Source organism: Hippocampus comes, unplaced genomic scaffold (assembly GCF_001891065.2).
Source record: "Hippocampus comes isolate QL1 unplaced genomic scaffold, H_comes_QL1_v1.1 scaffold104, whole genome shotgun sequence".
NCBI lineage: Eukaryota > Metazoa > Chordata > Actinopteri > Syngnathiformes > Syngnathidae > Hippocampus > Hippocampus comes.
In genome coordinates, this window is record NW_017806072.1 from 1,885,944 (window position 1) to 1,904,446 (window position 18,503).

Sequence of the window (18,503 nt, forward strand, 5' to 3'; positions counted from 1 at the left end):
CAGCCTGCGTTGGTGCGGCTGGATGGATGGCTACTGGAGCTGAGGAGAGAGGCGCAACGAATCTGGAGCGCGGATGCGTATTTGGAACTGAGAGTCGGCGCTTGCAGTTGAACCACATTTACATGAGAAAGGAGAAGCGAACCAATCTCTTATTTCGTCAGTGGACGCTACAGCTTCTTGCTTACTTTTAAAATTAGCCTGTAGCCTACGTGTGGGACGTCATGCGTATGTTGAGAGTGACGTCTCTAAAACACCTGCGAAAGGACATTTTGATTCTCTCCTCTTTCATCCATAACTGCTTCAAACAAGGCGAATGCGGGAATAGGGGTTACGATTGCATGATTGTCCAATGTCTGATGTTACATGTTGTGTTATATTACCGCATTTTGTTATTTTATGTTAACTATTCTGTCGAGCGCTTCGCTACAGCTACAGCTACAGCTGTCGCGAAAGCACGATATGAATAAAGATGTGTTGTATAAATGTGGACTGAATGTGAAACCAGTAGAGGGCCTAAAAAAGCTTAGCAGAGCATTGCTAAACCTATCTACCCCCATTAGTCTGTGTTGGTCCAAAGTGAATCCAGCAGTTTTGGCTTTTACCCAAGTGCTAGTCACTGTTCACAGCTACATTGAGCAGCTGACTTCAGCACCAGCAAAGGCACCTTCAGAAGCATCCGCAGTCGACACCATCATTGTACAGTAACTCTTGTGCTATGCTGTGCCGTGTAATTTTCACAGCTACGATAATTCATCATCATCTTAGTTGTTGTCTGGACAGGGACTCTACATTGTGGATGTGCATGCTTAAGTGTATGTTTTTTCCGGGTACAATAATGTTTGTCAGCATTTGAAAAGCTATTAAAGTGTTTTGGGATTGTAGTTGGTGGTATATGTAAAATTTAATCTACTCATACGCAATTAGGATCATTATTTGTAGGGATGCATCAGTTTCTCGCGAAAATTAGCTATTCGCGGCCTGGCTCAAGGACCCTTTCCTGCAAATTACGAGGGTCGACTACATGACACTTTCATCTCTGCGGCTAGTCTGTTTCAGTGTGATGTGGGCTAAACAGATATGGAAAACAATGTTTTTTTTTTTTTGTTATTTTTTGATAACAGTGAAATATGTTTTGGAAGCTTTGCACATCTTATAAAAAATAATGCAATAGAAAACAGAAGCTAATGGACACCATTTTTGTTTTGTAAATTTGTGCAGTTTTGTCTCGAAATGAATCAAATGCTGCAATATTTTTTTCACACATTGCGTGTTGATAATTCAGTTGTATGTTGTGTTTTGGTTTTGTTGGGGGGACGAAAGTATAATAATGGAACAATAGGTTATTCATCTAGCTGCATCGTTCACTCTTCAAAATTGTGGAGTTGGGGAGGGAGGATTGACAGACAATTGCGGGTTGGGGTGGGCAACCATTCACGATTCTAAGTTGAATATACTTCATTCTAAGTGTCGGGCTTCACCAATTGCCCACCTAGCCCCTCAAGTTGTGGTGCTTGGCATTGTTTTTCAAATTGGGCTTTTAGGATTACGTTACACAATTTTGCTCATGGGCATGTCAATTAAAATGTAAATGAGGCTGTGGGAGTAAGGCAGGTGTAGCATAAACATCTGGCTGATGCCAGCTTCCACACATTTAGCTAAGAAATGTGCTGCACAGGACCGAGTTGTGGCACTGGCAGGGGTGTGGGATGTGTATGTGGAGCTGCCAGGCACTGCCCATGTGCAAATGTGGCACGCGGATTACAGGTAATCTGCTGAGACAGCTCTATAAAGGGTTTAAGATCACCAGTCAACCTGAGAGCATGCAGTTCTACAGCCCTGTAGATGAGATAAGGGGGTACATGCTTTAAAAGGGGAGCTCAGGAAGCTTGGAAACATACGGACAGCAAACTGTGGGCAAAGCATGAAATGTTGGAAACGTTTCAGTCCACTTCCGTGACAGTTTTCTTCCATTTGGCCTTGCGTTTGAGATCTGAGTGGGCATTTTGGAAGATGGGAAATGCAACAAATTAAGTGAGGAGAAAAATTCAAAGCAAGATTTATCACAACTGTGTCATTCTCTTTACTGGGAAAACAACTATCTTTACTGACAATTCCGCTGAACACCTTGAAACAACAGGTAACTTAATATTTATTTCATCCAGGTATTAGATGGTCATAGAATACTTTACCACTTACTCCACAGTTGGAGAAAAATGTCATGTGCTCTGCATTCATTGGGAAAACAAAGTTTATGGTTCACCAAATATAAAGTTTTCTTGTTTCATTTGTTTTGGCTCTATTGTCTCTGAGCATAATCTAAAAAGGAGGAGGCGTGACGTGAATTATGCTTTGAAAGAAAAACAACTGCTGAATATTTTTTTTCCCCTTGATTGAACAACAATAGTCTTTGTTCTTAAATAAATAACTTTTTTAAAGACACTTTTTTTTATAACGGACATATGCTAATTACCAAAGTCCTTCAATGAACATCACCAACCACTGAATTGCCAAACACACATGGTTCGTTCATATTTGAGTCTTGTTCAAATTCCATCGTTTGAGAAAAGAATGTTCAGATTTGGGTCTCTTGCACATTGTCTTTTGAGTTTGCCCGGATTAACAAAGGTTCATGCGCTGAGCTGTGTATGGAGTTGATAGTGGAGGCGTGGTTGTATGCTGTTTTATATGTGTTATAATGGTTGAGGTGCTCATGTTCAAGAGGAGGCAAAGTCAGGTGGCCCTCCATCCCTGGTCCTCCGGTTACGCAGTCCTCATCCACATTAATGATCTCAATGGTGCGTGTGGGCGCATGGTGATTCTGCTGGTGGTGCTGTTTCCGCATTTTGTAAAAGATGATCAGCATGACCGCTGCCATGAGCGTGATTGCAACAAAACAGCCGATGATGATCTTGGTTGTCTTCATTACCTCATCCAAGCCATTTAGGGAGCCTTCGCCACCAAATTCAGTGACGGAGATTGTGTAAGTCTTCTCTGTGGCACGAGTAGAGACAGGGGTCCGCACTGTGGTGGTGGTTGTAGAGCTGGATGAAACAGACCTCCACGTATGAGCCGAGGGGGTGGGGCCGACCTTCTGTTGCACACTCGTGGTGAAGCCTTCATTGTGTGGCGTTTCGATCGTCTCGACGGTCACTGTAGTGAAGTAGCTGAAGCTGCTGTTCTCAGTTGAGGACACATTGAGTGTGGCGGACGCTGTTGTGTTACCGGCTGAATTGCTGACCATACACGTATATGTGCCAGTGTCTTGCATGGTAACGTTGGTGAAGTTTAGAGTGCCATCATTCAGCACTGAGATTCGGATCTTGTACGCACCGTGTGTCATAATGGAACCATTAGGCGTAATCCAGCTCACAGAAGTCAAAGAGTTGGCTCGACATTTCAACTCGGCAGCGCTCCCCTCAGTCACGTTTAGGTCAGCGGGGGGCTCCACAATCACAGGAGCATAACAGTGAAAGTAATTTTGGTCAAGCTCACCGATGTAACGCCCCTTGTGGTGAGCTGGTGAGCTACAGCGTGCGCAGCAGCTTGTGTTTGCTGGTACCATCTCCTTGAGCCACCAACTCAGCCAGAGTATGTCACAGTTACAATTCCAAGGGTTGTGGTGCAAATGCACCCTCTCCAGATGATGCAAAGGAGTGAACAGATCATGGGGCAAGAGCGTAAGGTTGTTGTGGGCTAAATTAAGCTCCACTAGTGACTGGAGATCATCAAATGAGTTTCTTTCAATAGTCTGGATCTGAGCATGCATCATCCATAGCTTCTGGAGATGGATGAGCCCCTTAAAAGAACCGGGCCGGACGACAGACAGCTGGTTCCCTGACATCTCCAGTTCATCCAGTTTCACTAAGGGAATGAGGTTGGGAATTTCCTTCAGATTACACATTCCCAGATTTAAGTAGCGAAGATTGCTCAGTCCTTCAAAGGCCCCCTCGGATATGTAGGATAGCCTTTTAAGCTCCCCCAGGTCCAGCCGCCGTAATGAGGGCACCCTGTTGAAGGCATAGGAGGGAATGCTCTCAATGGGATTATTCCTCAGCCATAACTCCTTTAGTTTGGACAGGTACTCAAATGCCCCATTTGGGATCGTGGTGAGGCGGTTATCGAAAAGCTCCAGGGTATTGAGGCTCGCAAGTCCATTGAAGGCCCCAAGCTCAATTTTGCGTATGTGGTTTTTACTCAGTTGCAGGATCTCCAAATGCCTTAAGTGCTTGAAGCTGTCCACTTTGATGACCTGGATGAGGTTTTCTTGGAGATTCAGGTAGCGCGTGTTGGTAGAAATGCCATCAGGGACTTCTCGTAGCCCCCTCCGTGTGCAGATGACTTTGCTGAATTGATTACTGCAGGAGCAGACGGAAGGGCACGTCTGAGCACGAACCAGACCCGCAACCACCAAAAGTTGTAGGGCCAGAAGCAGCACAAACAAAGGGTCGGACAAGGCCCGGTTCCACCTAGGACCACGCATCGTCTGCTGCTGCTGAGAGGAGGTCATCTTGTTTAACATTCATAATTCATTAAGTGATCTTCCACTTGCTGGAAAGAGGATTGGGGACAACTGGAATGACACAAAGCACAAGAAAATGTCTTTGAATGTGAGATAATATACAGGCCAAAAGCGTCCTTCAACTAATGTGGTACATACAAATAAACTACAATCATTATAGCTTTTGGTGTTGTGTTTTATTTGCATCTCATACAGCACAATAACTTTGCCTTTCATATGGAGTACCGGTAGATCATGTTTTGGAATCGATATTTCAGTGGCTTCAGTGACCTTGAAAAAGAGAAAGCACTCTAACTACAGAAATACAAAATATATACTACTCCTACTATGATAGATAGATGGATACTGGATAGATAGATCTTTTAAAGTGTCCGAAAGTTATTTTGCATGAGTATAATTGTGTCAGCAATGTACATGTGCTTATTTTACCCTTGATCAAACAATAATTGAAAAAAAATGCAATCATAAAAAATAATATCAATTGTGGTATAATTGTCTCAACCATGAATGAAATGCAGATTTAGACAAAGGCAGACAAATATTTTCAAAGGAGAACGTAATTATGAACATGACAAAAAGAGGCTCTTTAGTAACCATGAATCACGCTCATTAAACAATCAAATTGCTCTATTTTCTTCTTTGTATTTCAACCGACAGCGATAAATCATCAAATCCAAATTGAAGTACAAGAGGAGATGCCGCTATTCTAAAGCATTTATAATCCAGGCTTTCGTACACAATCAAAGTGATTTAATTGGGTTTTTGTTTTGCAAGACTGATTAAAAATGATTTTAAAAAATACGCAGTAACTACAAGACATCATATCAAGAAAATGAAAGAATTCTTCAACTTGAGTAAGATTGTCAACCGCCAGTTTCTCTTCATCCATCAGCAGTACATATTGATGGCCTAAATGAACAGGACGCTGGATCTTGAGGAGCACAATTGTTTTAGACAAATGAAGCAGTGTCCAGTTTATTATTATGATTCAATCATTCAGTGAGTCATTGAGTGCTATTTTTTTGATTGAATAATCAATGTATTGGGATAGACCAGGCTATGATGTAATGCTTTTATTCATACTGTATGAAAAACAAGTGAATTAAAACAAGAGGTGATCTGTTCTGGGTTGCGCGTCAGATCCAGATATTAATATAGCTGGTTTCACATGTCTGTGTCTATTCGTAGTCTCCTGCAAAATAAAGGAACGGTCCTCGCGTTTCCAATACCTGAAAGGGAATTTTGCTCAGTGACTTTTGAATGGCGACAAAATGTCTGACATGTCTAATTCATTGGATGTTCAATTTGCTTAGGTGATGCCACAGCTTCCCAAAAGGCCGAAAGCAGCCATGTTCAGCTCTGGTCCTCGAGGGCCGCCATCCTGCCTGATTCAAATGCTCAGCTCATCACCAAACTGAGGGATAATGATCCTGATGATTTGAATTAGGAGTGTTGGACGAGGGAGACGTGTAAAACATGCAGGACAGCGGCCCTTGATGACCGGCCTTCGACACGCCTGGCTAAAAGTATTTTCTCTTTTTGTCTTTCATTGTCACTAGATTCATTTGATTTCATTTGGTTCCTTTTGGGGAGAAAAAAGAACAAGGAAGTGAGGAAAATGAGTCTTGGCTGATGATGCTTATTATGATGTGAGAGTGGCTTACTGCTTTCAATTTGCATGTTATGCAGGAGGCATGATGATGTAAGATTATAGGATGAGAAGCATATATTACAGGGGAAGGTCGGCCCGTGTTCTACACTTGAAAGAAAAAGAGTGAAGACAGAGAGGGAGAGATTAATGAGATATAAATCAAATCGGGTCACTTCGTGACCATGCCTGCATTCCTGCAACAGCTCGAAATAGAAACCAAATTCCGACATGGATTCCAAAGTGGAATCTATATTAAACACAAGTCTTCCCTTTGCACACACCCTTTTCAATAGAGGTATAAATGTTGCATGGCTGGTTAAAGGTACAGGTCTGTACTCCTCACTGGATAATATTTTTTTTACAACAGCTGTTGCATTACTCATGACTCCAGCCACAGTATTGGATTTCACTCGTGGTAAAATTGGGCAAATCATTCTTCCAATGAGCCAATGTTTGTAGCTGCCGTTAAACCTACTTTGACTCCTCTGTTAATATTAGAAAATGGGGAACGAGGCCTTAAACTCTTGCAAACTCTATCAGTCTTCTATATTGTCCTTGAGACCATTAGTCTATACAGTAGACACTGTGTACTATATTTCAAAAAAAAAAAAAAGGAAAAGTAAACAATCTGGTGTGTATTTAGACCAGATGTCGGAAGCATGCGGCTCCAGAGCCACATGTGGCTCTTTGATCCTTCTACCGTGGCTCTCTGTGACTTTAGGGAATACAGTCAATCATGAGTACTTTCTATAATATCATTAAATATATTTTAATGAGTAAAATGAGGAGTCAGAGCCACCGATGTGCAATGCCTGCCGTCAAGATTTATTGAGCTATTCGCCTGTCGGTAGGTGAAATCATGGATAAATCAAGAAAACAAAAAATAAATCTAACAAAAAGAGAACATTTAATGCTATGCCCTATTATATGAAATACAAACATCGCTTGCGTAACCTCACAGGTGACAGTTTAAAATCTTGAGTGTGAAGATGAAGGTGACGTCTTACAAAAATCTGGGTAAAATATTGAACTGGGTAAAATATCTATTTTAATGGACTCTTAGTTTACAAATATACCTGGAGTCCTTTTTAGTTGAAGTTGATAGCAGTGAATTCCCCTTGCAACCTCAGAGGAGCATCTAAATGAGGCATTCATTCGCCGCCAGTGCCCCCCCCCCCCCATTCACAATTGGTTTCTGATGGGTAAAATCCGTCTGCAACCGCACGTTCGCATCAGGCATCGACACACGGTTGCACGCTACTGGGAACGCACGTGATCCAATGATGACAGCACACAGATGCAGACAGAATTTTTGCTTCGCTGCGAGTGGATGATTTACGTTTGGCTTTCATTTCATAAACACGAGGACTCAAATAGAGACTATTTTATTTGAAAGTCAGCTTCAACCAAGAGTCTTTTTTCATAGTTTTGAATGTTTTTGTTACATAAAAATTTAAAAGGACACTTTCTTTGGAGCAGTTCCATGATGTAATATACTGTTTTTTTTTTATACATACAGGGGAAAAAAACAACCCCCCCCACTAAAAAAAACATACGCGTTATTGTCACTTTTGATATCAAAAAGGTTTTCTTAACGCCAGGTGATTTTTTTTGAATTTATTTATTTTTTTGTGAGACTGTTCAAATGGCTCTGAGTATTTAAGTTGGACGACCCCTGATTTAGACAATGAGGTATGAAAGTAGGCCCATCCTTTAGATACTGAAAGATGGGACTGCAACTAGGGGTCCCAAATGGTGGTGCATTATCTGTTTTTCAAAAACCAAAATGCCAGACGTATGGTACAGAACCAAACTATTATTTTAGATTTGATTTCATTTAAAATTTAAATGGAAGAAAAAAAAACTGGAGCATGAATGGGTGGCAGTTATGTGACATCCCCGCCATGTCATTTAGAAGCGTGTACTCTCTCATTTTAACAACTTTATTCTCATGTAGGATAGGGTTGGTTTCATTTGAATAAATTATGAGAGCAGAATTCATAACATGTACTTATTTCTGGTTTGTTCAACCTCACATTGCACGTTTGACATTTATTTCAGTGTTTTTCGATGTTTTTGTCAGGAATTTAAATATGCATCAGCAAAGTCAGGTCGGCTCATACTTTTGAAGCTGTAAGAACGGTCTCCAGAGAGCTGTTGAAGCCTCACAGTCTTCACTATGGCTTACATTGGTCTTTCTTCTGAATAATAGTCGCTGTAAGTCCTGTGTCAATGCTCACACAAACAAAAACATAAGTTTAAAGCAGTGATATTGTGCTTTTAGATTTCTTACTCATTTTAATTCTTGCAACTATTCACACCTCATTTCCGAGATAAGGTACCGTAAATGTTTTTCTATCCATTCACATTTTATCCCACGTGTCCACAGTCGGGTAAACTGGAGCCTATCCCTGCTGAATTTGGGGAAGTACCCTGGACTGGTGAATTTGCAGGCGACATATACTGTACACCATAGGTGTCAAACTCAAGGCCTGGGGGCCAGGTCTGGCCAGCCTCATCATTTTATGAGGCCTGTGAAAGCAAATCAAACTTGTAAACTTCCATGACTGATGCTTGCAGAATTTCACATTCTCATATGTAATAACTAAAAAATATTAGTATTGTCTTGTTACTAAATCCCTCATTACAGTCACTTAAACAATAGTTGAATAAACAATTATTCTTGACTTCTTTATATGGTTTGACAGTCATATGGTTTGACTACAATGTGGCCTGCGACAAAAACGTGTTTGACATCCCTGCTGTAGACCAAATAGCCATTCACATTTACATTCACTTCCATGGACAATTTAGACTCTTTGGTGTACTCTACAGGACTTTAACATTTACAATATGGGTTTATATATTATGCCCTGCAATAGAATGACGACGAGTTCAAGGGCAGTCAGCTGGTTTAGGTTCCAGCACAACCGTGAGCCTAGAGAGGATAAGCAGAACAGAGAATGTATCAATGGGGTTTATATATTATGACCAAATTTGAATAGTTGCGCTTTATCATTTTCCTTTTGAAAGACCATCTCTTTATAAACGTGGAAAATATGACAGCCATTTTTGGGGACATAAAGTTCACTTGGCCAATTACATTACTATGCAAAGTTTTGTAGAGATACGCAACTCAATTTTACTTCTAGAGCACAGAAAACAACCACAGCTTCTTAAAAGTCCTATACATACAGTTACACAATAACAATAATGAGTCTCGTAGAAGATGATATGTGTGAGGCAATGGCTATTGCTTGATCACAGCATCCAAGACAGACGCATCCTTAAGCCAGTAGAAATATGCCAGTTGTTGGAACTTTGCCTGAACACCGCATACTTTAAATTTGTGAGAATATTTTACAGACAAAAAGAAGGCTCTGCTCTGGGCTCCCTGGCATGCCACATCAAAGCAAACTCGTACATAGGGGACATGGAAACGAGGGCTCTGAGCTCCTTTGAGGAAACCTAATTGAAAGTCATTGGTGTAGATATGTGGCTGACACATGGGTTAAAATCCAAAGCCAGGAAGTGCAAAGCCTTCACCGAGCACATTATCTCAGTGGAAAATAAATTCACATGTGAAGATTTCAAAGACAACAAGTTGTCTTTTTTGGACCGTGATGTCTACTTTGGCGTTGACAGGGGGATCCATGTTGGGCCTGACAATAAACCCCCACACACTGACAAATACTTACTCTGACTCATTCGCTGCGAGTGGATGATTTACGTTTGGCTTTCATTTCATAAACACGAGGACTCAAATAGAGACTATTTTATTTGAAAGTCAGCTTCAACCAAGAGTCTTTTTTCATAGTTTTGAATGTTTTTGTTACATAAAAATTTAAAAGGACACTTTCTTTGGAGCAGTTCCATGATGTAATATACTGTTTTTTTTTTATACATACAGGGGAAAAAAACAACCCCCCCCACTAAAAAAAACATACGCGTTATTGTCACTTTTGATATCAAAAAGGTTTTCTTAACGCCAGGTGATTTTTTTTGAATTTATTTATTTTTTTGTGAGACTGTTCAAATGGCTCTGAGTATTTAAGTTGGACGACCCCTGATTTAGACAATGAGGTATGAAAGTAGGCCCATCCTTTAGATACTGAAAGATGGGACTGCAACTAGGGGTCCCAAATGGTGGTGCATTATCTGTTTTTCAAAAACCAAAATGCCAGACGTATGGTACAGAACCAAACTATTATTTTAGATTTGATTTCATTTAAAATTTAAATGGAAGAAAAAAAAACTGGAGCATGAATGGGTGGCAGTTATGTGACATCCCCGCCATGTCATTTAGAAGCGTGTACTCTCTCATTTTAACAACTTTATTCTCATGTAGGATAGGGTTGGTTTCATTTGAATAAATTATGAGAGCAGAATTCATAACATGTACTTATTTCTGGTTTGTTCAACCTCACATTGCACGTTTGACATTTATTTCAGTGTTTTTCGATGTTTTTGTCAGGAATTTAAATATGCATCAGCAAAGTCAGGTCGGCTCATACTTTTGAAGCTGTAAGAACGGTCTCCAGAGAGCTGTTGAAGCCTCACAGTCTTCACTATGGCTTACATTGGTCTTTCTTCTGAATAATAGTCGCTGTAAGTCCTGTGTCAATGCTCACACAAACAAAAACATAAGTTTAAAGCAGTGATATTGTGCTTTTAGATTTCTTACTCATTTTAATTCTTGCAACTATTCACACCTCATTTCCGAGATAAGGTACCGTAAATGTTTTTCTATCCATTCACATTTTATCCCACGTGTCCACAGTCGGGTAAACTGGAGCCTATCCCTGCTGAATTTGGGGAAGTACCCTGGACTGGTGAATTTGCAGGCGACATATACTGTACACCATAGGTGTCAAACTCAAGGCCTGGGGGCCAGGTCTGGCCAGCCTCATCATTTTATGAGGCCTGTGAAAGCAAATCAAACTTGTAAACTTCCATGACTGATGCTTGCAGAATTTCACATTCTCATATGTAATAACTAAAAAATATTAGTATTGTCTTGTTACTAAATCCCTCATTACAGTCACTTAAACAATAGTTGAATAAACAATTATTCTTGACTTCTTTATATGGTTTGACAGTCATATGGTTTGACTACAATGTGGCCTGCGACAAAAACGTGTTTGACATCCCTGCTGTAGACCAAATAGCCATTCACATTTACATTCACTTCCATGGACAATTTAGACTCTTTGGTGTACTCTACAGGACTTTAACATTTACAATATGGGTTTATATATTATGCCCTGCAATAGAATGACGACGAGTTCAAGGGCAGTCAGCTGGTTTAGGTTCCAGCACAACCGTGAGCCTAGAGAGGATAAGCAGAACAGAGAATGTATCAATGGGGTTTATATATTATGACCAAATTTGAATAGTTGCGCTTTATCATTTTCCTTTTGAAAGACCATCTCTTTATAAACGTGGAAAATATGACAGCCATTTTTGGGGACATAAAGTTCACTTGGCCAATTACATTACTATGCAAAGTTTTGTAGAGATACGCAACTCAATTTTACTTCTAGAGCACAGAAAACAACCACAGCTTCTTAAAAGTCCTATACATACAGTTACACAATAACAATAATGAGTCTCGTAGAAGATGATATGTGTGAGGCAATGGCTATTGCTTGATCACAGCATCCAAGACAGACGCATCCTTAAGCCAGTAGAAATATGCCAGTTGTTGGAACTTTGCCTGAACACCGCATACTTTAAATTTGTGAGAATATTTTACAGACAAAAAGAAGGCTCTGCTCTGGGCTCCCTGGCATGCCACATCAAAGCAAACTCGTACATAGGGGACATGGAAACGAGGGCTCTGAGCTCCTTTGAGGAAACCTAATTGAAAGTCATTGGTGTAGATATGTGGCTGACACATGGGTTAAAATCCAAAGCCAGGAAGTGCAAAGCCTTCACCGAGCACATTATCTCAGTGGAAAATAAATTCACATGTGAAGATTTCAAAGACAACAAGTTGTCTTTTTTGGACCGTGATGTCTACTTTGGCGTTGACAGGGGGATCCATGTTGGGCCTGACAATAAACCCCCACACACTGACAAATACTTACTCTGACTCACACCCTCCACTGGAACACAAACTGAGCGTTATCAACTACAACACAGAGATGATAATCTGCCAAACAGCACACAGGCCAAAGAGAAAGAACATTGGCATGTGAGGCAGGCCCTTACCCCAGCTGGTCATTTCAAAAAGCAAATCTACCTCTCGAAGGAACAATAGTAAAGTGAATGAGAAAAAAAGGATTGATAGACACCACAAACTTGTCATTCGATCGATCTGTCAGGTATGTCTGAGAAAATCAGAAAAAGCTTTTCAACCAACACACCATTCCAGTGCACTTCAAGCCTGGTAACACCCTGAGACAAAGGCCGCTAGATCCCAAAGACCCGACACTCCATACCCAGAAGAACGTATGGTGTTCTGTGATGCTCAATACAGTACATAGAATGACTTGTTCAGGTATGGCCCATTGGGTTTGATCAGATCGATGCACCTCTGCCCCCTCCTCTTCCATTTGTGTGTAGCTGAACATTTCCCATAATCCAAAAGGTTCTGCACAAGTCTAAAGTGGGCTTCAACTGGGGGATAACTACAAAATAAGTGATGTCAAATGGAAAGGATGCACTTTGAGGGCAGAAGTGCCTGGAAAATGTAGCGTGTGAACACTACCACGCTATGTGATCACCAAAGCACCATAAAATACCGTCACTAAGACAATTTTCTTTCTGTATTAAATGATCCCAAAATCATCCCACCATATTATACACAGGTTCATAATTAAAAATAAAATAAAATTTTATCGATGTTTACCGGTGCCGACTTGTAGATGTAAAGGAAAAACAAAACAAAAGCGAAAACATACTGTCATTCCAACATATTTAATGTCTAATGTGACACATTTATGTCAAATAAAGTTTTTTTTTTTTGTTTTTAATTACTTGCATGTGCAGTGTGGGCGAAGCTAGTGAAGCTAGCGGCAAAACACCAACGTGGTGACGCCACGAAAAAAAAAAAAAAAAAACTACTTAGTTACACTGACTTTAGCGGTGGCTCCAGCGTTAGTGTCTCCAGCATTAGTGTCTAGCAGCTAGCTTAGGTACGTTGGGCGTTTTGATTTTGATCGACGTTAATTATTCATTCATTTTCCGAACAGCTTTATCCACACTAGGGTCGCAGTGGGTGCTGGAGCCTATCCCAGCCGTCTTCGGGCAGTAGGCGGGGGATACCCTGAATCGGTTGCCAGCCAATCGCAGGGCACACAGAGATGAACAACCATCCAACCCCACACGCACGCCTAGGGACAATTTAGAGTGTCCAATCAGCCTGCCATGCATGTTTTTGGAACGTGGGAGGAAACCGGAATACCCGAAGAAAACCCACGCAGGCATGCAAACTCCACACAGGGGGGCCGGAGCTGGAATTGAACCCGGTACCTCTGCACTGTGAAGTCGACATGCTAACCACTGGTCTACCGGGCCGCCACAAATGACGATTGTTATGGGAAAAGAGCATATTTGTTATCCTGGATTTAAAAGCATTTGCGCTATATTCATATTACTCACTATGATAACACTGGTCAACATTCATTTTGGTGCCCCAAAATTTATAACAGCCTTAGGGTGTTTTGATGTCACTGCATCTGGAAATGGCATTGCTTTTTCCGAATTTGCTCTCGTTTTTTAGATAGTCGATGTTTTTGTTTAACAAAAGTGCAAAACATATGCACATTTTGACAATGGCATTCTCATTATGCTACAACTTTGACGCTGTATCTGTCTTTCAATACCTGTCCATCCAGTATTCTTTCATTTTTGATGCAATGTCGTGAAAGCGGTCAATCAACATCACAGAGAGCCTTGTATATGTTAATCATGTTTCATGTGAAATTCAAGCAAAACAAATCCAACTATTTGGCAATCTCACCAGTAAACAACAAGCTTATTTCACTTGTATTAGAGAATAAATGATCAGCATTTTTGATATCCCCATATGAATTATGGATCAGTTAATTATCAAAATAGAAAATTCTACTACAGCCACTGTGAATGTACTTAAGATGGTAGTCTCACAACAAGCAGCCCCGCATACTACCCAGCACTGCTAAAAAGTACTTCCATTGAGATCCAGAAGTTCTCCAGGTCCCACATGAGCACAACTCCAGTCTGTAGATAAATCCGAAACGGGTTCTTAATTCAATAATATTCTCAGATCACTGTTTTCACGGCAGAAGATGGATGTTAACTACTCTTCAAGGATAAAAGATGACCGTTTTCAGGCCTCACACTCTGGCTTTCACTCTCTGGTGTTGCAGTGAGGTCAGGGTTAGTATGCGTCACACAATTGTGTGCTAAAACAGGCATACTGTCACCATACAGTAGCTTGTGCCTGTGATAAATAACCTGAGAGAAAGGAAAGTAGCATATCAAAATCCAAGACACAACCCATGAGATACTGGTCAACATATTCAATGCTAGCTGTGGTTTAGGGTGGGCCCATGAGTGGCTGGGCATCACAAGAGTGAATCAATAGGCAGAAAAAAATGAAACTGAATAATGTACTCAATCTATGAATGTTAATATTTTCAAACTCTTCCACTCCTGACGTGTTCAAGGACCCATGTATTATGTCCTTGATCAATGAGTCATTACACACACGTACACAGGCTCAGTTGAGCAGTAGATCAGCACGGCAGAGGCTCTGAAAAGTCAAGGTTGGCTTTTTTTTTTAAATTATGACAGTACTTCCATTTTTTGCTTACCGGTAGTTTTGTTTTTGCAAGAATGTCTCTTCCTATATATACACGGTACATAATTCTAAGCAAAACAAGATATTGTTTCCCAATTTTAGGACCTGTGAGGCAGGTGCATACAAGCACAGTTATAGTTTATTACAGGTCATATACACATCTATAGCTGATACAGATGACTAAAATAATCACTTCCTCTGAGGACACCCGCCCTCGGCTTAGATGTGCCAGATGAAAAGACATAATGGACTACTGATGGCTCCTTAATATATCAGTTGCTATGCAGTTGCTGTTGTCCTATTATGATTTGGTCCTTTAGTAGATAAGCAGGAAGTGGTGATTTGTCACTCTGTCAAGCTTTCTTTGAGTCAGAATGTCAACTTTCTTTCATGTCTTCTGCATTTAGCTTTTCTCTTCAGCAACTGTTGCAAATGTTGTACTTTTCAAGTATTTAAATCGTCATTAACTCAATGAATCCCACATTTTTTAAAAAAGGAACTTAAACTTAGAGTAATCTATTACTTGACAAAGATGGTAATATTGTAAAAAAAAAACAAAAAAAACAAACAAACAACCCCCCCCCCCCAAAAAAAAACATTACCGTACTTTCAATTGCAAGTAACTAGTAATATTATATATATTACATTTTGGAAGCAACTTGCCCAACACCATTCATGTTGACATGATGCTTTATGTTACGTCAGTGGTTCTTAACCCGGGTTCGATCGAAACCGAGGGGTTCGGTGAATCGGTCTCAGGGGTTCGATGGAGCCTCTGCCATGGAGAGTAAGACACACCCGACTCAACATGTCAATTAGTTATGACACGCCCGCTTGGCCATCAGTGGCTGCAGATGATCACATTACATTGCTTGTCCAATCAGTGCGGTGGGAAATTTAGTTCGCTTAGTAGTCAATGTGTGACTGTCGTGATACTATGTTGAAAAAAAAAAAAAAGTATACTTATCTCTTGAAATGTTATTTACTTTTTTTTCTGTTTTTAAGAAATGGAGTGTTTTTTTTAGATCTTGAATTTGTAAAAAAATATAAATATAAAAAGATAAATATATTTATTTTTCACGAATGAAGGGTTCGGTGAATGTGCATATTAACTGGTTGGGTTCGGTACCTCTAAGAAGGTTAAGAACCACTGTGTTACGTTATGTTTAGGTGAAATTAAAATAAAGTCAAATTTGATCAACCCCATTACTTTTCACGAATCCGATCATGAGTGGGCTACCCCGCACCCACCACCCGCACCCCACAATCCTCGTGCTTGTTTGGAGTGACTTGTAAATACGTATTCAGTGTTGATGTGATGATTATGTATTATGCAGAATGCAAAAACAGTCTAGAACCATCAAGACTTTTTAGTTTCTTGATGTGGCCAAATGCATTTGACAAATTATTTCAAAATCATTACAGACGTGTATTGCATTGTAAACATGAGCCAGCATGAATCAGTCATTTCAGTATCAATCAAAATCAGTATCTGCCCAAAATAAAACGGACTGATCAAAATATTTATATTTAAACTAACATGATCGAGGAGTGATAGTCCTGGTCCATTTACTATATATCTAGCACAGACTTTTGTACAATACGTCACAGTCAAGGTGCCAAAAGACTTCTGCAAAAAATCGATCAGTGACTACTCGATTTTAGCTAGTCTGTGGAACCTCCTCAATGCTCGATCCTCATGTGTCGATGTGCATTTAAGACAACTGAGATACTGTACCCTGGGAAGACTCCATGGATGAAGAATATGAACAAAAAAATCTGCACTATGCTGAGCTAGCTGCTAAAGAACAACATGATGGTTGAAATACAGAAACTGATGTCGAAATTGTGGACGGCCTGTTCCCAAAACAACTGCTATCTGGATTTTCCCCTGGACGAAGAAAATTTGATCGGAGGCAAGCATTCCTACTTGCCTTTTACCCCTCCTTCCAGAGCCCGAGACTGATAAGCCACAGGTGCTCGACATGCAAACATAACATATGAAACATATGAAACGACAATAACACATTCCCCGCAATAGCAATGTTGTCGTTGGATTCCTATTCGCTTTGGCCCCACGTGTTCCAACTGGATTGGCTTTAACAGAAGTGATGCTTCCTCGTGTAACGTTCATTGTGAGCAGACGTGTTTGTTGTGATTTACGAACCTCTATTTGTTTGTTTTTTTTGTTATTTCGGTATTGTGTATTAGCCCTTAATCATGGGGAAATAAAATAGTTTTGGATTTTGAACAAATAGCTTTTCTAACAACCTTCTGGAACGGATTATGGTTGAAAACCGAGGTATGACTGTACTTGTCTTTTAAATGTAAGATACCTGTGCTAAGGTTTTTTTTCTCTTACTCAAACAATGCTCCCACTTAAGGAGAATGTTTGGAGTCTGTTGTTTTTTTACCCCCTCTTATTCCCCATTGTTTTCTTTTCACATCTAAGATATCGGGGCATTTAACAGTGGACTGCCAGGCTTCCGCTCTATCTCCCCCTTTTGGTTCATTGTTTTTTTTTTGTTTGTTTGTTTGTTTCCTACATACTTGGCCAATAAATTGATTCATATTGCAAAGTCTTGTGAACCTAAAATACATTTTCTACTTTTGCACCTTTCTCAAATGCATACTACATGTATCATGCCAGCAATATACGGTACATGAGAGGTTGTAGGCATTGATACTATGAGCCCAGAAATCCAGACTAATTGTAAATATTGAAATATACAGAATAACAATACAATTCAATGGAACACATATCATAATTTAGGTTGTAAATGAAGGTAGGTGCTTCTGATAGTGCTTCTGATTTTGCTGACCCCATTGAAGACACATATCTTATATAACAGGAAAAAGCATCCACAAATGTTAGTATGTGATGCACGTGATGAGGAGAGCTGTTAAGTTAGTCATTTTATTACATCCACAGCTACAATGTTTTGACATGATGTAATAGGTCAAGTGGAAATGTCCTATAGCAGTGGAAGCTGAAAGATGGTGCATTGCCACCTAGTGTTGTGGAGCATTGCAGACTGTGTGTGTGTGTGTGTGTGGGGGGGGGGGGGCAGAATTTAGTGGAGGGAATCCTGAAGAAATGGAGATGTCTTATGTGTGCATTTTTAATTTACTTGTAGATTTAACTAAATCCAAGCAAAGCCAAACTCCACATTCTGGAGTGACTTACTCCTCTCTCTTTCCGAAAATTAACAGTGAAACACTCTTTGCGTCATTTTCATTACAAAGTGGATCTCAGAGTGTGTGTCAGAGTGAGTTCTTACCTGCCAAGTCAATTACAATCCAGTGGGATTCCGGTCATTGTCATTTAAACCCCCATTCCAACATAATACCAGCCCTGAAAATGCAAGGGACAAAATAAAATGATTACTACTTCAATGTACTCTCCTGTGAAACACAACATGAATAATGTGGTGTGATTGCAAGCTTGCTGGGATAAAAATAAATAAATAAATAAATTGATCTCTTCACCCGTCTTTAAATAATCACACACACATGCACGCGCACACACACACACACACACACAC

The 18,503-nt window shown here is 40.2% G+C and overlaps 1 protein-coding gene and 1 long non-coding RNA gene across 3 annotated transcripts in view; one reads left to right on the forward strand and one right to left on the reverse strand.

Moving 5' to 3' along the window:
• The first annotated feature begins 363 nt into the window (after positions 1-363).
• On the forward strand, positions 364-2,352 carry LOC109530501 (uncharacterized). The gene is made up of 2 exons (XR_002171019.1): positions 364-1,012; positions 1,140-2,352. It is a non-coding gene; the product is annotated as an uncharacterized LOC109530501 (long non-coding RNA).
• The window catches only part of LOC109530500 (leucine-rich repeat-containing protein 4C-like), a 53,421-nt gene continuing 37,050 nt past the window's right edge, over positions 2,133-18,503 (reverse strand). For both annotated transcript variants that reach the window (XM_019894299.1, XM_019894298.1), the window contains 2 exons: positions 18,240-18,313; positions 2,133-4,570 (listed from right to left, as the gene is read on the reverse strand). In XM_019894299.1, coding sequence (XP_019749858.1) covers positions 2,573-4,519 — 1,947 coding nt within the window. In that variant the 5' untranslated portion in view covers positions 4,520-4,570; positions 18,240-18,313 and the 3' untranslated portion in view covers positions 2,133-2,572. The remainder of the gene's footprint in view (positions 4,571-18,239; positions 18,314-18,503) is intronic.